General features: G+C 33.2%; 2 protein-coding genes across 8 annotated transcripts in view; one reads left to right on the top strand and one right to left on the bottom strand.

The window, feature by feature from the left end:
* Positions 1 to 2,646: 2,646 nt before the first annotated feature.
* On the bottom strand, positions 2,647 to 8,230 carry pax4 (paired box 4). 3 transcript variants are annotated; one of them, XM_087247082.1, is made up of 9 exons: positions 8,176 to 8,230; positions 8,007 to 8,060; positions 6,842 to 6,972; positions 6,558 to 6,773; positions 5,739 to 5,820; positions 3,586 to 3,699; positions 3,417 to 3,499; positions 3,263 to 3,326; positions 2,647 to 3,192 (listed from the first exon to the last, which is right to left on the bottom strand). In XM_087247082.1, exons 2-9 carry the CDS (start codon positions 8,038 to 8,040, stop codon positions 2,843 to 2,845), a joined length of 1,074 nt encoding a protein of 357 aa, XP_087103208.1. In that variant the 5' UTR covers positions 8,041 to 8,060; positions 8,176 to 8,230; the 3' UTR covers positions 2,647 to 2,842.
* Positions 8,231 to 13,118: 4,888 nt separating this feature from the next.
* Positions 13,119 to 23,062, top strand: part of snd1 (staphylococcal nuclease and tudor domain containing 1) — a 297,588-nt gene continuing 287,644 nt past the window's right edge. For 3 of the 5 annotated variants that reach the window (XR_015481791.1, XR_015481792.1, XM_087246093.1), the window contains exons 1-4: positions 13,193 to 13,406; positions 16,783 to 16,932; positions 20,719 to 20,839; positions 20,968 to 21,049. Coding sequence is in view for 2 of the 5 variants with exons in the window: in NM_182865.3 (NP_878285.3) it covers positions 13,329 to 13,406; positions 16,783 to 16,932; positions 20,719 to 20,839; positions 20,968 to 21,049 (431 nt within the window). In the remaining 3 variants the exon portion in view is untranslated. Of the gene's footprint in view, positions 13,407 to 16,782; positions 16,933 to 20,718; positions 20,840 to 20,967; positions 21,050 to 23,062 lie in introns of all 5 variants that reach the window. The other 2 variants (NM_182865.3, NM_001293681.1) reach the window with 1 other exon arrangement.

Below are 23,062 nucleotides of genomic sequence, written 5' to 3'. Positions count from 1 at the left end.
TATGTACTTATTATGTCCAGAAGGTGGCAACATTGAACATGGCTGTTTTACAATTGAAAAAAACACAATCAAACTATTTAAGATGTTAAAAACAATACATGTCATCATTGAAGAGCGCATAATAATTCAATGATAACCACATATTTTGTCTGAACAAATTTATGACCGTTTTATCACTCATAACTGCTATACGCACTGGAAAAAGTTCAATCTTTCATCCAAGCTATCAAACAGAGTACGCTATAAGAGGCTGTGAATTCAACAGTGTAAAAAATATATATACTTAAGTCAAGTTGCATGCATTCGATATTACATAGGGTTAAAATTCCAAGTGTATCTACTTTAGGCTTAACGAAGTACACTTGTGGTAAAAAGTTGGAAATAAACAGTAAGATCTTTAGATTAATTGCATTTATATTAGAAATAAGCCTGTTAGTTTGACCTCTGCATGTTTGTCAGTGTTGTCCAGACTCCCTGCTAGTGCTTGAAGCATTCTGGTTTGTGTCCAAGTGTTGATCTTGTTCACTTACCGTGTAGAAGTATGCGAGTCCCAGCCAAAGCTCACAGGAGAGATTTCTTACCAGAACAACCTGAGCTGACAGAGGTGGTCTGAGAGAGAGAGAGAGAGAGAGAGAAAGAGAGAGAGAGCGCAATATATTATACTGTATTTAATATGCATGACATTACTCTCAGGCGTCATGGTTGCGCAGTGGGTAGGATGATCGCTTAACAGCAAGAAGGTTGCTGGTTCGAGCCTCGGCTGGGTCAGTTGGTGTATCTGTGTGGAGTTTGCATGTTCTTCCTGTGTTGGTGTGGGTTTCCTTTGGGTGCTCCGGTTTCCCCCACAGTCCATAGATGTGCTATAGGTGATTTATAGGTGAGCTAAATTGTCCATGGTGTATGTGTGAGTGTGAGAATGAGAGTGTATGGGTGTTTCCCAGTGATGGGTTGCAGCTGGAAGATCATCCGCTGTGTAAAACATTAGCTGGATAAGATGGTGGTTCATTCCGCTGTGGCGACCCCTGATTAATAAAGGGACTAAGCTGAAAAGAAAATGAATGAATGAATGAATAAATGACATTACACACTTACCAGCCACTTTACTAGATACGCTGTGCTAGTAACTTGCAAGAGCTGATGAAGATCCATGTTTTTTATGCTTATACCATATCGTAACCCTCCAAGACTCTCATCAAAACAGGAAATCTTTTCCAATCTACTATTGTCCACTTTTTCTTTCGTTTGCTATGTATTTTCAGTTGACAGAAGTCTGGTGTTTTCTTCTTCTGCTGCTGTAGCTCATCTGTTTCAAGGTTTGATGTGCTTTTCTGCAGACCACAGTTGTAATAAGTGGTTATTTGAGTTTGTCTTTCTATTGGTTGACTTTGGTGATGACCTCTGATTTAAAAAAGCATTTTCACCCACAGCACTGCTAATAATTTTCTTATTTTTTCTTTTTCACACCATTCTCTGTACTACCAGCCATGTCCATATAGTCACATAATTGGCATTTCCCCCCCAATTCCTGCACATTGATATTCTTCAGCAAATCTTCTTTCTGAAGAACACCTATTGAGCTTATTCTGTAATGTAGAAGTAAGTTCTTTTTTCTTTTTGGAAATTTTCATATGAGGGAAACAGCTATAAACAATACAATAAACTATATATAAACTATAAATGTGTTTATAACTATACACAAAAATAGTAAATGATATAATAAGAACCAGTTTATACCAGATTGCCACATCAAGCAGAATAATGAACTGGTTGAAACACAATGGAAGTGAATAAGACCGGAAGTCTCGAATCCGTAAGGTTACAATATCTGCATTAGCTCTTACGTGAAAGAATCAGTACGTCAGTATGTCAGTAAAGAATTAGAAAAGGGTCAGTAAGTTAATTTATTTAATCAGTAACTTTCGTTGCTCAATTGCTGCTTTTTAAGTTTTCCGTACGTGTTCTTAAGGAAAATGTATATGAGTTTGTTTTCTGAGATTAAATAAAACATAATAAATGAAAACACTTAATTCTTTTTTTTTTATTTGTAAAATTAATGCATTCACTAACTTCAACTTATGACATATGTAGTTATGTTAGAAGTATTTAATAAAAATACACATTTATTGTTAAGTTTTTATTCATGTATTTAAATGTAGGCCTATAAATAATGAATATTGTCTGTATCATAAGAACTAATATTAAATGTTCTAGAAGTATAATATATTGTGAGTGCGTTACCTAATACCATTAATGAATCAAATCTTACAGTAAAAAGTGTTAAATACATTCTAAAACTCATATATTATTGTTAATATATTTCATGCATTAATAATATATTTGTGCACATTGTCAGTTTTAAATATTTAATATTATTTATTATTTAATTTATAATTCAAATTTTATTATTGATTAATATGTCACTGTATTGGACAAAAATCAACAACAGATTGATTGATTGATTGATTGATTGATTGATTGATTGATTGATTGATTGATTGATTGATTGATTGATTGATTGATTGATTGATTGATTGATTGATTGATTGATTGATTGATTGATTACAGCATAGGTTTCTTTCCTATTTCTCATTGTATCTCTTATTTTCTAATACAGTCATTTTCATCTGGATAAATAAGTCAGACAGCTTTTACGTTTCTAGTCCATTTAATAAAAATAACAACATTTAACATAGAAATACAATCAAAATTTTTGTTAGCATTGTTCATGAAGCAAGAAAGAGATAATATTGTCTAAAAGTAAATCACCTTCCGCAGCAAATGCTGCAATTTCTTTCCTTTGCCGCCCTCTACTGCCCATAACCTCAATGTTCTTCTTTGGAATTCAAAACATTGGAATATTTTGTCCAGTCAAGGTTTTATGATTCATCCACTGTGTGCCATTAGCCAGTAGGATCCTTTCATCTATGTTCGGTGATACCAATCGGTAAGCCAATTCTTCATTGCCATGGTGACACATCGGCATCAAACTCTCTGTTTGATCAAATGAACATGACGACACAGCATTTGAGTTCAAATGAGCCAATGGAAAAGTGTTTCTGTCTCTTTGAGCGGCCAATGGAAAAGCAGATGGTGCGTGATGAGCTCTGTAATCATCCAATGAGCAGCCAGCGGTCGATGACAGAGAAATCAAAGCATTCCTGCAGTTTCCCAAAAACCCTGGCCTAGCTATACCTACAAAGAATGCATCATTAATAATACAGTCAATGTGCTTCTGTTAAGAAAACAAGAGATTAGCACTTACCACAGTCATTGTGTTCAAACTTTCGCTCCCTCCTCATCCTCGCTCTACGATTAGAGAACCAAACCTTCAAACAAAACATCAAAATCAAGTCAGATATGTATTTGTTTTTCATTTGACTAATGTTCAACCATTTTAACTTTTAAATCTTAATTGCCTTGATAGTGTCCTGTGAAAGGTTTGTCTCCTCTGCGAGCTTTTCTCTGGTCAGCAGATCTGGATAAAGCCCACAGGTAAACTCTGATTGATCAGAAATCAGAAGAGATGTTATAATGTCTTTTTGTCAACACAGAACTGACTATGAGAGATTGAAGTGGCTGAATCACCTTTCTCTAATCTCCCGCTCTGATCTGCTGTGAATGCGGTTCTGCTTCGATGAGCAGTTCTTGGCAAGTTTGTGTTCATTTGTTGCTGAAAATGGCTCTGTACATTCAGTTGTTCTTGAGTGACAGGAAGTGAAGGAGAGAGGTAAGTACAAGACTAAGAAATGTTATCAAAAACAGCCACCTAGATGTACTTTATCCTGCTTATCACATGGCTACTTGTCAAAAAACGTAAAAATTTGACACAAAACAATGTCCTGAGCCGTAATAGTTAAATAAATCTTAAATGCAAAGCTGACAGAAATGAAAACAGCAGAATGGAGCATACACTAACCAGCGTATTAATTCCATCACAAGATGGCACCAAACAGCCAAACATATAAATATAGAAGTGAACGTGTTTACTGACGATCATGACGACTTGAAGTACCAGATGAGTCTTTATTTATTAGGTCCTGTCCACACGAACATGGGTATTTTCAAAACTGCACTTTACACTACGCAATTTCGCTGTTTGTCGACATGAAAACGCAGTATCAGGTGACTGTAAACTTTCTGAAAGACGCGAATGAGACAAATTCATATGTTCGCGGCAAACATATCACATATTTTTGCATCGTTCAACTGTGAGACGGTAATCCGCCACCAAGGTGCAGTGGAGGACTGGCCATCCAGAGCCATAGATAGGTAAACATTTATACATATATTTACAATCAGACGTTTTGCCGGTGGTCTGTATGCAAATATTTTTTTAAATTACAAAAATTATAATTTTACATCACTTTTTAACATCGATGGATAGGTGACGGCACGGGCATTGCCAACAAAGTGCGTGTTTATGTGCATGGAAATGTATTATCCACCCTCCCTGTTAAATTTGATCTAATCAATGTCCTGAAACACACCCCCTCTCCTGCTTTCAGTTTAATTCTAACGGAGGGGGCGATACGTTTGTGAATGAATCTCTGTTATGAATGACTCCTGTGAACCATCGATATCCCTGCATCTCATTGTGCAGATCCACCTTTCTGATCTAAATGGTATATAACATTTGTAATATTCAGTTATTTAGGGTGGACTGTATGCACATTGAGGCGCAGACACTGTTATGTTATCATGCACCCTTATATGTTACTTCAAAAACTAGCCGGTACTTCACTTAGCCGACAATAATACAAGTTTCTGGCACCGCAGCGTCTTGTTGTCATATTTCATTTACATTGTTTGCAGATTTTTTTCAACAAAACTAGCATAAGCCTAGTATTTATTGCAAGTTGGTGTTACTTTGGCTTATGGTCAGTGCAGTAAGACTGCACAGGATCACTACACTGTATGACTGTAGCATCATCAATATCGTTACTTGTTTAGCACAAAATTTCGTAACATACAAAAACGAAATCTTACCCATAAAATGTTATGCTTCCATGTTTTGTTTTCTTTGTTTGCTCGTTACTACACCTGTACACAGCGCAAAAGTCTAGCATCCTTACATTGTCTTTAGTCTGGACTAGTGCTTTTGTCCTGGGAGCCCTGTTCAAATGTGGCTGTGGTGTTTGTTGTATGCTCAGGAAGGGTCCTGGGGGGGGGGGTCTGATGTAAGTGAAGCCATCTTTTGCTACTGTATTATTATTATTATTATTGTTATTATTATTATTATTATTATTATTATTATTATGTTTTAATTATTGTTTATTGAAATGGCCAAATTTTGATTGAGGAAAGTTTAATGTGCCAGCTAGTTTGTTATTTGTCAAAAAAATGACAATAGACCATAGTTTTTTAATTTAAAACTTTACCAGATTCCTATTTTTATAATGATATATGACACACACTGAGGAAGGCATTGTGCTGAAACGTTGGTTTTTTTGAATCGCCCAAAGAATGTAGAAATAAAAGCAATTACTTGATGAGTGTGAACCCTTACCTTTTTGAATAATGATATATGATGAAATAAATTTGTATTTTACCATCCGACAAGCTTTATGTAATTCAGCTAAAATCAGTGCTAAAAATGTCACTAAAATGCCATATTTAAATCTCACAAATAAATAGAAATTGAGATCTATAACTGCAAAAAGAGAAAAAAGAACCACCACTTTTACCAGGCTGGCTACAGGCCGGTAAAAAGCACTTGAATTTTGAATAAGAGAGATTACCTGTGTGATAGTGTTTTTCGTTTGGATATGCAATGTCCTCATCTTGATGGATCTTCTTGAGTATCCGGTTAATGGAAGACACCTGCTGACATTGAATTAAAAAGCCATTCATAAACTGTTTCAAGGGCAGTAATCTAACATTTTCCAAAATCTACAATAAGGATATATTTTCAAGTAGGAATTTAAGTTTTTTGGTTACAATTGACAATCATTTTTCTTTTTAACTTTGTTTATCATTGACTTTTAACATCTATACTGAGAAATGTCCTTTCCACAGCAGAAAGAAAATCATACACGAATAAATAATGGGAAAATGATGACAACAGGTATGTTTTCGAAGTAAACCATCCCCAGTGGTGTAAAGCAACAAATTACAAATACTCAAACTATACTCAAAAATTTTCTCATAAATTTTAATTTACTAAGTAGCTTTTAAAATGTGTACTTTGACTTTCCCTTGAGTACATTTTTAGTTTTGGTACTTTAACTCCACCAATTTCCTTCAACAAGCAGTCACTACTAAATTTTTTCTTTAGTCCTGTGATTCCTGTCTAATCAAATCACACGTAGAAGATAAATCGCATCGTAATGAACTACAACAAGACATGGGCGATTAATAATTAAAGCAAACTGTTTGGAAACGTTAAAAGTGTCCAGGTAGATGTCCAAAATCTTTACACACATTGTCCCAGAGACTCTACTTGCACTACATTTTCGGGCAAGTAATCGTACTTTTATCTAAGTGTGATTTTTCAGTACTCTCTCTATCACTGCTGACCATCCATTATCTATACATAAATAAAAGAATTTGTAGCCTACACTTGGCACTTGATCTCCTCTGCATGCTCTCTCTGTTGCCAGCTTTTGCCGGATCTCCCAGGCGAACAGTGTGGGGTTTTGTCTCTTGTGCTGAACTATGATGGAGATGACTTCAGGAGTCAAGAGTCTGGGTCTGCTTCCTCCAACTGCTTTAGGGCCAATGGCTCCTGTGCGTTGAAATCTGCCCAGGATCTTACTAACACAGCCGTTGGAGACCTGCCGGAGTACATGGTTACTCGAGGATAGATATCACCAGGAACACTGGGTAAAGGTGAGAAGTTTACCTTCAGTATTCTGGAGATCTCACATGGTCTCATTCCCTCAGTCGCCAGCTCAATCATCAGTCTGCGCTTGTAGACAGGCAGAGGACGTCCGTTCAGAAACACACCACCCAGCTGATTTACACTCCCTTCTCCTGAAAAATATACAGAAATCTCATTGCTGGGAGGTTTGCGCATGTATTACATGCAGAATTGGCTGAACATCCTAGAAATAATTGGTGTTATGGTTTATTTATTTATTTATTTTTATTATTTGTTTATTTTTAATTTAAATTATTTAAGATTTTACTCAATCTCTTTATCAGTTAAATAAATGATTATAGTATAAGTGGTACACTCCTAATAAAAGCTCTTTTTTATTTCATTAAGGAACCTTTAAATGTTAATTAAATAACAATTAATTAATTAATTAAATGTATTAATTAAATTAAATTAATTAAATGTAATGAAATAACCATTTATTTGTGAGTATGAGGAACATTTTAATTATCTAAATAATATTTTTCGTTAAGGCATTAGGTTTAAGGATCTTTTTGTGAAAGGCAAAAATTCAATTGATTCTATGGACTCACTTATGCCATTAAATTACCCTTTTAAGCTGAAATAAACAACGGATTATAAGTTTGGCATCACTTTGATTTTATTCATCATTTAAAAAAAGAGTTTCAACTCAATGTCTTCATAAGTTATTTAAAGTGTAGATACTCTAAAAAAAAGTTTAAGACTAGCATCACTTTCATTTAACTTGATTTTATGAATTTTAAAAGTTCCAATTTAACCCAATCTGTAAATCAGAGAAGCAACAATGTAAGGTGAAATAACAAATGATCTATATTGCACCTCTTTGATTTTGGATAATTCAATTAAAATTTAACATCCTGTCATCCTTTACCCCCCACAGGTTTTTCTTCTGTTGAACAGAGTAGGATATTTTGAAGAATGTTGGAAACCAGTAGCCACTACAATATTTATTTGTTTACCTGCCATGGACGCCAACATCTCATTATTCTTTGAATGACCATCGTTTGTGTTAAACATACAAATAAGCTCAAACTAGATTTGAACCACATGACAGACAGTAAATGGGGATTAAAATGTCTCTTTATTGTAAACTATATCTTTATATTTACAGCAATTAGGAACTGTAATGGAATTAACAAATGCCAACCTTCATTTCCCTGATCAGAGTTTTCTTCGCACATCTTAAAGGGCACCCGGTAGCCTTGAAAAATACCAGAATCATAGTCTAGTAAACATTTAAATTAAATACATATTCTTGTATTTAAACACAAGAATAAAAACAAAACGAATGTGTAAAAGTGAGGTCATTATCTTACGTCTAAGATGTTCTTCTTGAAGGAGATGCGTCGCTGCGCGTGGCCCGCAGTCACCGACGCCCGCGCGCACTTCTTATATATAACCCAGAGTCCTTATCAAGATGACGTAGAGGCGGCTGTCCACATAGGTAAAGATATAACTATAGACGTACCATCATGACTACATGCGATGCTCAGCTGAATGATGTCTGTGCGCTTTCCAACCCCTTAATAATAGTTATTCATTTGAAAATAACTTTTGGATTGACGCACTGTGGCAGTGGCTCTAAAAAACTTAGATAATTCATACAAATGTATTTGGATTAAAAAGATTTGCATCTTATTAAGACCTACGTGAAAAAATCCATTCACTTCAGAAGTCGGACAAAAAATTTCCTGTGTATTTCGCACACTATGTGCACACTAAGAGGATGATATAACGGTTTCAATAGGCTCCCTGTGCACATGGAGTTAACATTCTGTGAAGGTAATGGAGATTTTTTAATTTAACCTATAGAGAATTTGAGTTCAGTTAACAAACCGTGCATAATAAATGAGTTTTGAACGATCACCCTTTCCAAAACGAATAGTGCAGCAAGTTTGAGCTTCATTTCAGCACCACAAAGCTCTGAACAGGTCCTAGCAGGTTGTGAATTTGGGAGTGGTATACAGGCTCACATATGAAATCAGTCAGCTTCCAAAGAAACATTAGAAAACATTAAAGTCTTTCATGAGGCCACGAGCACCGTGATTGTGTAGAACTGGAGATTGGAGGCTGAGGCTGTCCGGCGGTCACGTGACTGGCGCATCTTTCATCCTTCCTCGCTACATGTTAATCAGATTTAGTTGTTTTAAAGCAAACATTTGAAAACCTGCTCCAAAGACGACTGCCATATGGTAAAGTGCTTTTGATAAATCATAAATCCATCATGGTGCCCCTTTTATTACATTTTCTTTCAAGCATGAACAAATAGAGTCCGAGGGGCAAATGTGAACCAATTGTGGTTTTATTTATAAAAAATAGCGAGCTGAAAACCCTCCCAGATGTCCCTTGTCTGGCCAGCAGATAAAATGTGTTGTAAACGTTTCAAAGGAAATATTTGGAGAGCAAATATTAGCGAGAGAGTATCCACACAAGCCTCATCCTTGGTCCTGCTCAATGACTAATTGGGCATCATTAGGTAAATCCACACAGATCGAAGATTGTGGAAATAAGGTTGGTTTTTAAAATGCCATATGGTGCAAATTACATATTAACCACCCCGTACAGCATAGTAATATCTGCAGGACTGGACGCTCCGCATATAAACCCGACGACCGCTTTGAACGCCATCGTCACCTTGCCAACGGGATGAAGAGACGAATAGTATATGTATTTATCACCTTAAAGCACTTTAAGTTGTTTTTGCTCGTTTATATAAACGAAATGAGTAAATAAAATGATTAAATGCTTTAAAAATTGGGTAATAAGTGACGCATCAGTGCGCAAATCTTTCGGGCACTTTGGGAATGTTTCAAACGTAAACTACGTTTATAATCGATTTTGATATATGAGGAAATCTTGTGGCATCGGAAATCCAAAAAAAGCCTCTTAAACGATCAATCTTTGCGTTCTGAACTCTGAATCACAGCACTTTAACTCTTATTGTGCTCCTGCGTAAATGTGCACACTGAGCTCTCCAAACGCGCAAACGTGTATGCACAATTCCGATGTCCATAACAAAAATGTACATAGATCTTAACCTGTGAGGACAGCTGTAGTGTGATATAGCCTATTTGTATGTCATTCATTTTTATGATCATTTAAATCTTTCTTTTTGGGTTTAGCCTAATTTGCTCACTAGTCGTTTATAAGTGCCTTGGAAAATAAAACAGAGCACTTACGTGTCCATGTAAGAATGCATGCAGATCTGATCTCCTTTTCACCCCAGATTTGAGTCAGACGTAATTGTGCTAAAAGGTAGGCCTAGTTACTCCACATCACATAATCACATATAGCTATAGGATAATACCTAGCATACTTTCAGACGTTACTTTTGTACCCAGCATTTCTAGAATGCATCTGCGTTTTTTTATTTGGGAACAAAACAATAGAAAACCACAGGCCTAGATTTAATTTCGTACACAGTACACCTTAAATGTCAGTATTATAGCAGTCATGTTAGGATATTGAGCACATTTTTCAGGTTTATGTGACGGACAGCGTGTATTGACTATATAATGCCTGATCTGATTATTTTTATTCGACTATTTTAAATCTCCATTCAAAAATGCAATTGACTTTTCACATAAAGAAAATCGGACTATTTTTAAAAAACTTGTAACTTGAATAATAAATCCAAACGGGTGAATTATACACTGTAAAATGGTTTTACATGCTTTTACAGGGTTCCACACATAGTATTCATGTTATCCCAACACAAATAGTTTAAGTTAACTTAACAAATGTAAGTGAACCGAACATGAAGAAATTAAGTTTTCCATCCAAAAATCTCGAGAATTGTGTTGTTTTAGATTATTTAAAATAAGTTTTTTGAACAAACCTAACGATATTTTTGTTGTTGTTGTTGAGTGTAAGCTATAGGCTAGTATGGTTATGGACGTGAGTGAATATTCAGTTCACCTGATTTGTATTAGATAAAAATTAAACACTAAGAACAACGTTAATTCACTGGGTGGCAGCTTGCAATTTTTTTACTTATTTGTTCCAGCAGAATGATTCTTCTAATGCATATAACGGCTCTTTTAACATAAGTTCAGTCTACTTAATAGTAAAAAAGACACTCAATCAAATGTCACACACACATAAGTTTTAGTCGTGGATCAGAGAAGCTCAATGTTGGCAATATTTAATATTTGTGAAATAGCGTCATCTAGTGGTCATTATAAGCATTTCGTGGCGTGAATTGAATTGCATGTAAATAATCAAGTCTTATGATTTTCGAGTTTCTGCACAAAGACAATAATCAATTCGATCAATTAAATCAAAGCAAAAAGCAAAATAAAAAAATAATAATTACAATAAACATACAATAATAAACAAACACACAAAGTTTATTAAGACAGCATAAATCGAGGAAGTTACAGGAATATTAAAATAGAGGAAAATATATATAAAAATAACAAACATATTATGGGCTTTCATTTCGTTTCAATATTTCAGAAATGTATTCATTTATTTATTTTACTTTTTTTTTATTGATTGATTGCTTGTTTTGGTGCATCCATAATATGGAGGACGAAACCTGCAAAAACAATAAATACGCAAATATATAAATTAATGAGTAAGTAAGTCCATAAATTCACGCATAAATAAAATAATACATATGCAAATAAATAAATGTATATAAAAATAAATCACAAATTCTTGCATGAATAAATATTTAAATAAATAATAGTGCAGGCAGGTAAATAATTAAAAGAGTAACATGAATGTTGGAGGAATTATAAACTGCTAAACTAAAAGTTTATTTTTCCCCCTTTCAAACATTCATTAATATCTTCAACGTAGTTCTATTTACTTTTCCTCAGGTCAACATAGCATTGTTTTACCCCCCCAACATCCATGTATTTTATTTATTTAATTATTTACCTGCCTGCACTATTAATTAATTATTTATTTATTTATACAGGCATTTGTGGATTTGTATATACATTTATTTATTTATTTATTTGTATATTTATTTACTTATTATTTTTTTATGCAAAAAAAATTGATGGGTTTATTTACTCATTTATTTATATATTTGCATATTTATTTATTTTTTTGTTTTTGCAGGTTTCGTCTTCCATATCCTCCAACATTGGTGTAATTTATTTAATTATCAGCCTGCATTATTAATTAATTATGCATTTATTTATACAGGATTTTGTGGATTTTTATTTATCTATTTATTTGCATATTTATTTATTTATTGTTTTATTTATGCATGGGAATTATGGATTTATTTACTCATTTATTTACTTATTTGCGTATTTATTTATTGTTTTTGCACGTTTGGTCCATATATATATTTATGCATGTATTTATTTATTTAGTGTAAATAAGGATGTGTACAATAATACTATAACCATAGCTTAATATTGATGTATGGTGACGAAACCTTTATAAATAATAAATAAATACGCAAATATATAAATAAATGAGTAAATAAAGCCACAAAGTCCTGCATAAATAACACAATTAATAAACAAAAATGAAAATAGGCCTAAATAAATACAATTTATTTATAAAATCCACAAATTCCAGCATAAATAAATATAAAAATAATTAATAGTGCGGCCAATCGTCAGAAGCAAGACAAAAAAAATACAAAAAATAAAAAATAAAAATAAATAAATAAAATAAACAAAAAAATTAAAGAATGCAATTTTTTTCTAATGATTAACCAATGATGGCGTAAACACCGCCTTCTAATGATTGACACCCTCTCATTACCACGTTGACCTGAGGAAAAGTAAACAGGAAACTACATTCAAGAATGAACAAATGTTTGAAAGGGGGGAAATAAAAATTAACTTTCATTTTAGCAGTTAATCCCCCCATGGAGAACATAAAAAAATCATAATAAATTCAGGTACAAAGTTCAAACAAATGCAGAAAGGAATAAATAAAGCACACATATTCGCACTTAGTTCATCAAGCCATTCATTGATTTATTTGTTTTCCCTATAATTTATTTATTTACTTATAATTCTTTGGAAGTTTGAGCACCCATGATTAGATCTCCAGTAGTAGCCTGCATCCATGTTGTAACGTTACACAAAATATATAAAGAAAACAACTATAAACAAAAGCACTAATCATAAACAAACCAACTAAATTCAAGACCAAACTGTTGTGCTTGTGCTGTGAATATGTGCACAAGATTTTTTAAAATCTGTGCTGACGTGTCGCACCTCCCCACTCGCCGGATATCATCACTCTCGCTCCGACGTCACAGCCAGATCGCCCCATTCAGCGTGCGCGGGTGACGCTCTGACCGAGGAAGTGCAACATTTCGACGTGTACATTCACGCGCTGTGCTTCCGGTTAAGCAAAGCGTGATCAGTCGTGCTCAGTCTCTCTTCCCTTCCTCGGCTCTCAGTAGAGACGTCTCGTAGGACTCTCCCGGCTCCTTTACCTCTCTCTCTCTTTTCCCTCCCTAACGGAATACTCATTCATCCCAGCGGCCATGGCATCTGCGGTACCGGCACAAGTTCAGTCCAGCCAAGCGTCAGCCCCGCAGCTGCAGAGGGGAATAGTGAAGATGGTAGGAAAACACACGGGGCATAAGTGCTGGTCTGGGGGGCTCGCTAACTCACTACTTCTGTGATCACAGGGTCTCCAAAAGTTCAGTTCTTTCGTGTCAGGCTTGCATCATCAAGCGTACTAGTTTTGTTGTAGTGCTCTTGAGTTTTGGCGAATCTTTTGAGTTGTTGCCATGAATTAAGTGCAGAGATTGGGAGAAGTTGAGCGCTCTTCAGCTGTGATCCAGATGGACATGTTATGCAACGTTATATCCAGTTTCCCTAAACATTTTGATGTTGTTTATGTCTTGACAATGACGCTAAACATTCTCATGTACTTGACTTGTACTTCAGCATGAATTTTGCAGCCATAACTTCATATTTATAGAGGGGTTCCGATTTAATAGCAAACTTTTGGTAGTATGTTAAACAGCTGTCTTCTATAAAAGTAGGGCTTTTTTTAACTTTTCCAACGTATATACTTAATTACTGTAAACTTGCACAACAAGCGATATGCGCAGATTTGCGGGTTTGCGTGATTTCGATTCAGGCTAGTGACTCGGTTCACCTAAAGATTTGTTTACTGAGTAGATGAACTCCAATAGGTGGCGCTACATGAGCGTTTTGTTGGTTACAAGGAAGTCTACTGAATCGTTCACTCGTTCAACCGATTTATTGAACGTTTCCTACATGAAAATGTGAATCATTTTGACATACAGAGAATTATATTTAGATGAAAATATACATTTGTACAGTAGTTATAAAGCAACGAATCACAAGATTCTCACAAGTTTTGTAATAATTTACAAAACTGTACTCAACGTTACTTTTGAGGGCTTTGAATAAAAATCTGAATTTCTGCACTCCTTAAAAATGAATCACTAAAAGATTCTTTCAAAACAACTGCTCATTCATAAATCAAATGTCATTGTTATAATCTTGAATCACATACATGAATGTGTTGCTTTACTTTTATTTGACCTTAAGTTCAAAGTTCAGATTTGTCAATCTGTCAGTCTCACGTGTTCATGCGATCGAGGAACCGCTTCAGTGCCAAGACTCGGCTCAGTTTCTGCGTTGTTATAGACTCAGTGAACCGCTTCATCAGGACCCCATAATCATGCGAGTCTCCACAGTTTTGGACTGTTTACTTTATCTGCCCTGGTGACCGAAAGGTAGCAGAGAAATGAGAAACTGACACGTAGTTCTTCAGTAAAGCATGATTTGTCCGTGAAGACACTCATGACAGACAGTACCATGAGGTTGAAGATAAGTAAACAAACTGCAATGGTCTTTATTAAGCTTAATTTTTCAAATGATCAAGTTTAGTAATGTTAATATTTCCAGTTGTTGTTATAACTCTCTTTGTATTGATAAAACTGACTTAAAATATCCTGGGATTAGTTTCCACTGAATCCATTGTATATTATATTTATATTATGTATATATGCTATTATAATTATAGTGTAGAAGAAAAGAGATGTTATGAATTATTGGGATGCAGTGAAATAATTAGAATAAATATTGTCAAACACGTTTCAAACATACCTCTGTTCACTTTATAAATACTAGAATATATTTCACCATTAGAATGTGTAAAACATGTATATTATTTTACTTTCTTTTACATTTTACTCAACATTAATCCTCCAAGCATTTTGTTTGTTGTAAAACGAATGTGTCTGTAATTATCTTATGTGAATTCATTATTAATATACATAATATCCAGTTTATGTCATTCATTCTATTCAGTTAATTTAATCCGCATAACCGCAAATGTAACACATCAATGAAAGAAAATAAGTTTATTTTTGACACTTTGGTTAAATGATTACCATAATAACTTGTTCTAAATGAATTAATGTAGTTTTGTCAATGTTTTAATTGGCTTTGATCCTTTAAAAACGTTTAAAATCGGCAAAGTACTTCCCAAGTTTTCTGAATTCGAAGAGTGGTGGATTTTTGGTGGTTTCTGTGTATTTTCCGACCCAGGCTGTGGTGAGGGAGGCCAGTCTATCGTTCTATACACTCAGCAATTAGGTTGGAGCTCTGGTTTCAGAGCCTTTCTGGATAAAAAAAAATCTCTTCCCTGTTTAGCTTCAACTTCCTTGTTTTATTAGATGTTTAATAAGTGAAAATAAAGCCCAGAAGAACAAGTTACACAATCATTTCTGATAATGATCGCCGTTTGTGTCATGTGGTTTTGCGTTTGAATCAGTACTATCAGAAATAAGCGTTTGCGTCCAAAAAACCCCGCCACAGAATCATCGTTATCATTTAATTAGTAGTGCACAGATTTGTCTCATGTTTGGAGGAACACCACTTATCCGACATCTGATTGGATAAGCCACACGCACATGTCTGTAACTTCAGTTTCTTAAGGCTAAACACAATCACGATGAGGCTTGTAAACATCACTTCTGTAAATGGAGAACAAATAACAATTCAGATGCTAATGTGAATACACACTTCATCTAAGACCTGGGTCTGCCCTCCAGTTGTATTTATTTAGGTGCTTTGAAAGCATCATGCTGTGATTAACACAGAAGGGATTGTTTTCCTGATGTTATCTTTGGTTAACGGTTCTTTAACTGTTGGCCAAACACAAACAAACAGGTCCTAAAGGAATTGTGGCCTGAATCGGGGTGTTTATTCGTTGTTTGACTTGCAGATTGAATGTTTGTATCACGCACTGCCTATGCTATACAGTTACAGCTTTCCTCTCGTCATTACTGACGTGAGTGGAATGATGGAGAGTGTTTATGAAATGTTATGCAAGCTCTCACATTGATTTGAAATCAAATCAATTTCCAACTAGAGGGATCAGATTGTTTATGCTTTCGGGATGACAGGTTTTTTTTAAACTAGAAGATTCTACAGTGTTTTCTGTCAAAATTCTATGAAACAATCTATGAAGTATGCTTTTATTAAGTTGTATTGGTTTTATTTCTTGTTATGTCTTTTGAAAAGCAAGAGAAACTGACTTCTGAGGGACTTGTGTACAAATATTTTGACTATACAGCATATTTATTATATATTATTTAGTATTTTAGAAGATATTTTTTTTCAGATGATGTTAGAGCATGTTTAATTCAGAAAATACTTCTAGGGAACTGTTTAAAAGGTCTCCTGAAAGCAGTAATATCTTGTCAGTTTTGTTGGTATCTGCGTGTTTTTACTATAATGCATGTTTATAAATAAACCTTTATGATTTTATATATTTTACTGAATATTTATTACCAATGTTGCCATAAATATAGCCAATGCTGTTGATATAGCATTAAAATGTGCTATAAAAACGTTTTTATTTCAGTTCCATATTGTTTTCTCGACAGTGAAAAGCTGGCATGGCATAAACGCAAACGAGCAAACTCACTATTTTAAATTTTTTCCTGGCAGGTGTTATCGGGTTGTGCTATCATTGTTCGAGGTCAGCCACGAGGTGGACCTCCTCCAGAACGACAGATCAACCTGAGTAACATAAGAGCCGGAGCTCTAGCCCGTCGTGCAATTCAGGGTCAGCCAGACACCAAGGACACACCAGATGAGGTACTCTTCCATTCTGCAGAGTTGCTTTGTCTGTTCATTGATTTTTTTTTTTTTTAAAGGAACAAAAACATGTTCATTCATGAGGTATTTTTTGTTATATTTTGCTTGCGTTTTGTAATATTTTAAAATCCTAGGCCAAAGTGTTCACTTTTTGTTCACTGAAGTCTTTTTTAGTGTGTGTCTGTGTGTCTCAAAGTTTCAAACTTTCTTGGAAATTAATCTCACAGTGAATAAGTGATTAGCTAGTTTATAATATAGTTAAAAATGAAAATTCTCTTATTAATTACTCACCCTCATGTAGTTTCATACTCCTGATAACATCCTCAGAACACAAAATTAATATATTTTAGAAGAAATCCTGGAGCTCTCTCGTTCTGCATAGAAAGCAATGGTTCCAAGACATTCAATGACACTTCAACTGTAATCATAGGAAGCTCCAAGCTCATGTTAAGTGACTTGTGTAATAACCTGTGTAGTGATTGTGTAATGTTGTTATAATGTCTTTTTCTTTACTTTTTTTATTTGCCAATGTAAATATTTCAAAATCACATTACTTTGTGACCAGTTAAAGAAAGTACATGCAGTATAGTATGAGAGTAATCTGGATGTGACCATGTTATTATCATGGGACCTAACAGCTAATTATTTTTAACAATTCCTCCAATTACCTCATGGGATAGTGTTAATAGTAAGTTTGATTGTAAAGTACATACACTTAAGCATATTACCAGAGGAAGCAGGTCATCCGGGTGATTTTTGCATACTTTTTTGTGGGTACTGTGAATTCAGACTTGTTACCTACAATTTTTACTGGCTTTCTATAATATATGGTAAGTTTTAATGACTATTTTAGTGTTATGTTTTACCATGAAATGCCTGTACTATACAAATCTTCTGTCAATATTACACAACCCCAATGTTAAAAGCCTTTTTGCATAATTCTTTTTGCATAAAAGTCTTTTACTTTCCCTTTATTCGTTTCAGACTTTCATGTGCATGTTTCTTCTGTTGATTGCAAAAGAAGATATTTTGAAAAAAGCTGTAAACATGTAACCATTGACTTTCATAGAAGGTAATATTAAATACTATGGATATTAAAGGTTACAGGTTTTCAGCTTTCTTCAAAATATCATCTTTTGTGTTCAACAGGAGAAATAACTACTTGAGGGTGGGTGAATAGAGAGTACTTTTTAATTTTGTGTGAACCATCCCTTTAAAAATCTATGCATTTATACAAGTTTTTTAAAGAAATTATTATTATTATTATTATTATTTTTATCTAGCCAAGATATATTGATATACAATATCATTGAGAGTGGGCTGGAGGTAAATATACCAAATTATATTACATAGAAGGTGCCATGGGTAATTTCCTAATTAATTTGATAAGATTTAAAAGTAAACATTACTTTAAATCATATTAACTAATGCAGTATAACATTTAAAATGATAACTTATTGCAATAAAACATAAACCATCACTTTTATAACACAATGGAGTCCAATGATAAATACACTAGTCATGCAGAATCTGCCTTTGTCTAGATTTGTCCTCTATCTGTCGGGTGACAGTATGAACATTTAATCTAAATCTGATTAGTTTTCACCATTTTAATGGAAACATTTAATTTCAGCTAGCTTTTAACAATAAAACAAACAAACAAACAAAAGGTTACATTTGATTTGAAATGACTATCCAAACCATGCCCATAATACTTCCTCTGTTTTCAGAGGGGATGGCGGGCCAAATCAAAGGTTACTATGGGCTTCTCTGATCTAAAGTAAACTATAGACGTGCAACTTCAAAAGATAATTTCAAATACAGTCGTTTTTATTTATAAAGCAATTTTGGATTCCAGTGGGCTTTGTACAGTTGCTGCCAATATATTAAGCAGCACAATTGCTTTAAAGATTAATAATATCATTTAATAAAGCATATTAAAATAATTTCCAAATGATCATGTGACACCTGTAGTAAAGAGGTTGAAAATTCAGCTACAACATTACTGTTTAGTGTATAACCAAATTGAAAGCGCATTAAAAAGATATAGATTAGTGTTACTGTTTTTACTATATTTTTAGTCGCATGAATGAAGTCTTGCTAAAAATAGGACACTTTGACAGGGTGTTCACGGGGTCTTAAAAAGGCTTAAATTTCAAAAACAAATTGTGTTTTAGGCCTTAAAGTCTTAAATTCACAGAAATACGGTGTTGTATGTCTTAAATCAAAACGGATCTTAATTTTAAAAGATGTCGAAGTAATGTTACCCAATTGGGCCGAAACCTCTGTTTGTCTATCTATCTGTCTATCTATCTGTCTGTCTGTCTATCTATCTATCTATCTATCTATCTATCTATCTATCTATCTATCTATCTATCTATCTATCTATCTATCTATCTATCTATCTATCTATCTATCTATCTATCTATCTATCTATCTATCTATCTATCTATCTATCTATCTATCTATCTATCTATCTATCTATCTATCTATCTATCTATCTATCTATCTATCTATCTATCTATCTATCTATCTATCTATCTATCATCTGTGTACAGGTAAATTAAGCTAATTAAATTATCAGCCATGCATATCTTAATTTTAAAAGATGTCGAAGTAATGTTACCCAATTGGGCCGAAACCTCTGTTTGTCTATCTATCTGTCTATCTATCTGTCTGTCTGTCTATCTATCTATCTATCTATCTATCTATCTATCTATCTATCTATCTATCATCTGTGTACAGGTAAATTAAGCTAATTAAATTATCAGCCATGCATATTACTCACTATGATGTCACTTTTTTTGACTTTATATTATTTATCTATGTATGCATGTACGTAGAGTATCCATTCTTCACACTTTTTCTTGCAAAGGGGTGTTTTTTACAACGATTGGTAGATATTTTACAGCAATTTCTTTTTATTGAATTACCTAATCAGGAGAAGAAACCTAAACATGAACTGAAACTAAACAATTGCTCTATTCCTCATGATAATAACAGCAATATATCCCTTTACCTAAACTTCAATTTACACAAAAACTATTTACAGAAGACTGTGTGAGTGGACATAATATTTATAAATGGGTATGAAACTTAAGGTTTAAAACAAAAATGCTTTAGATTGAATAGGAGTTATACGGAATTAATTTAAACTAAGCAAACTAATATATTTTTATTTTTATATTATTTTTGTAGTTTTCTTTATAAGAAATGTACCTTTAACAATGTTAAACTTGTCATTAAACATTGTTGAAAAAAGTATATACAATTAGAGCTTTCTTGTTTTGAAACATTAAAATATGTGGTTAAGAAATAACTATTTTTTTTTTAAATTCCATTGGTCCAACCGGGTCATTGCCAAAAATCTTTAGTGTTTAGCCCCTTGTAAGTCTAAAATCACATTCATAATGTGCTTAGAAAGTCTTAAATCAGTCTTGATGAAACCTGCAGAATTTCTGCTTTGACAAAATTAAAGGAAATGTTACTTAGCAACCCTTGAACAAAGAGTATATTATTGCAAGAAACAAAAAGCAGTTTGGCTAAGATGAGTGTTTATGAGTTTATACTTTTCAAATAATTGGAATTTGCATCCAACTTAATGCTTGAATAAATTCACAGCAATTGCATCTAATGTTAAATTTTTTATACAAGGTGATTTATGCACTTTTTAAGTATCCTTTTTCTTCCCACAATCGTGAATATGAGCTGTTTTTAGTGTCTAATGTACATCCTCTGATGCTGAATGGCTTTAAATAGCTTTTGTGTGTGTGTGTTTCTTGGCAGCCATGGGCTTTCCAGGCACGAGAGTTTATGCGCAAGAAGGTAATCGGCAAAGAAGTCTGCTTCACTGTGGAGAATAAAACTCCTCAAGGCAGAGAATATGGCATGGTTTACCTGGGAAAAGGTGAGCGATGACTGCTACCCCTGCATTCTGCTGTTTTAACAAATCCATTAGCATCTGCTTTTGTTCTGATGTGTTTACTGTGGAGTTGTTATTGTAATGCATCTCATCTGGGTTCGATCTCTCCAAAGACACATCAGGAGAAAATATTGCCGAATCCCTGGTGGCTGAGGGTCTTGCTATGGTTCGCAGAGAAGGCATCAGAGGAAACAAGTAAGAACCCTACATTGCTTTTATTTTTTTTCTCCCTGAATTGGTGTCACTATGGTTCTTGCACTTATTGTCAAATCCCTCACAATGCAGCCTGTGTTTTCCTCTTCAGCTGAGGTCATTTGTGGGCACAGTGGTTTTATTGTTATAAAATCAAATCAATAAGCAATTTTAAAATAGGCGTGATCAAGATTTACATATACAAGATGTAGAATCGGCTATTTACATACTCGTATACATTTAAAGATGAAGAGATACCAATATGTGACTTGTGTAAGAATATTTTGACAATAAAACATTGTTAAATAGTTTTAATTGGATGTATATTCAGTTTAATAGGATGTGTATTTTAAAATTAAATTAGATGACGTTTTAGAATATTTGTCCTTGATCAACTTTAAATCAGTGTTATCTATGTTTGTTTTATATTTAAACTATGTTTAAGAAACAGTTATGATTGTAAATTATATAATGAATATTTATTGCCAACTTTGCCATGAATAAAGCCAGTGCTGTTTATATGGCAATAAATAAAGAAAGTAATGCATTATCCGTTTTGAAAATATACCTGAACACTTGTATAAACAAGATGTAGAATTATCAACTTAAGACACATTCATATCCAGGAAGAGATATAAATTTGTGACTTGTGCAGGAACATTTTGACCAAATTAAATAGTTAAAATTATGTATATTTTTAAGAACGTTTTGAGAACGTTTTATTCAGGAAATATTTAAAGGGAAATGTTTAAAATGTCTTCTAGAGGAGTTTTAGAATATTTATCATTGATCAAATTGAAAGATCTTATATGACCTTTACACCAGTGTTATTTTTTATTTATTTATTTTTTTAAATGTAACCTTTTTATGATTGTAAATTGTATAATGAATATTTATTGCCAACTTTGCCATGAATATAGCCAATGCTGTTGATATGGCAATAAGAAAAAAGATAAATAAATAAACAAACGCATTATTCATTTCGATACTAGACTTGACCAGGTTATATAAACAAGATCTAGAATTATCCACTCAAGACATTCATATTTATTGAAAGAGGAAGAGATACAAGTTTGTGACTGGGTAAGAATATTTGACAACAAATAATAGTTCAATAGGATGTATATTTTAAAATCTTAGCAAACATTTTTATTTAGGAAATATTTTAAGGGAAATGTTTAAAAAGGTGTCTTTGGAGGAGTTTTAGAATATTTGTCATTGATCAAATTGAAAGATCATATATGATCTTTGTTATTTTTTTAGTTTTTTTTTATATAAACTATGTTTTAAGAAACCGTTATGATTGTAAATTATATATTGAATATTTATAACCAACTTTGCCATGAATATAGCCAATGCTGTTGACATCGAAATAAATAAATAAATAAATAAATAAACACTATTTTCAAAATGGACATGACCAGATTATACATGTATAAGATGAAAAATAGATTTATTTACAGGACCTATTTTTATTGAAGTGTTTAAATAGGTGTCTTCCGTATAAATTTTTCAATATTTATAATTGATTAAATTGAATTATTATTTGACTTTGTATTAGCAGTATTGTTAAATGTTTCTGTATGTTTTTATTTATTTATTTGTTTATTTTTTTTTACACTAGTACACACAAAATAAAATTCATTGGGTTTACTTAACCTTTTTTTAAGGTAAGTGGTTGCAAACCATTTAAATGGCCTGAAAATAAACAAACAAATTAAGTTGAACATTACTACATTTAATTGGTTTAAATTCAGCCTATATAAAGCACTTGCCTTAAAAGAAAGAGTGAATCCAATGAATTGTTTTTTTCCATTGTATAATCCATGTTTAACTAATGATTGTAAATTCATTTACAATTAATCATTTACAAACTAATGATTGTAAATTGAATATTTATTACTAATAAATATAGCCAATACTGTTGTCAAGGCATTTAAACATAAATATTTGAATAATAAATGCACGATTCCTCCTGCAGGGGGCATTCTTGGTCTTTATTGAATGTAAAGACAT

Source organism: Danio rerio, chromosome 4, assembly GCF_052040795.2.
Source record: "Danio rerio strain M-AB ecotype USA chromosome 4, GRCz13ab, whole genome shotgun sequence".
NCBI classification, from domain to species: Eukaryota; Metazoa; Chordata; class Actinopteri; order Cypriniformes; family Danionidae; genus Danio; species Danio rerio.
The sequence above is the reverse complement of the archived record's forward strand: the minus strand, read 5'-3'. Positions and strand labels throughout refer to the sequence as shown.

What these genes read in the sequence shown, in the direction of transcription:
- pax4 (XM_087247082.1), bottom strand. Translation starts at nt 8,040, where the DNA reads ATGTGCGAAGAAAACTCTGATCAGGGAAATGAAG. An exon ending in CTCTGATCAGGGAAATGAAG is followed by an intron (nt 6,973 to 8,006) that starts GTTGGCATTTGT and finishes TATATTTTTCAG; the next exon opens with GAGAAGGGAGTGTAAATCAG. An exon ending in GAGGAGATCAAGTGCCAAGT is followed by an intron (nt 5,821 to 6,557) that starts GTAGGCTACAAA and finishes CAATGTCAGCAG; the next exon opens with GTGTCTTCCATTAACCGGAT.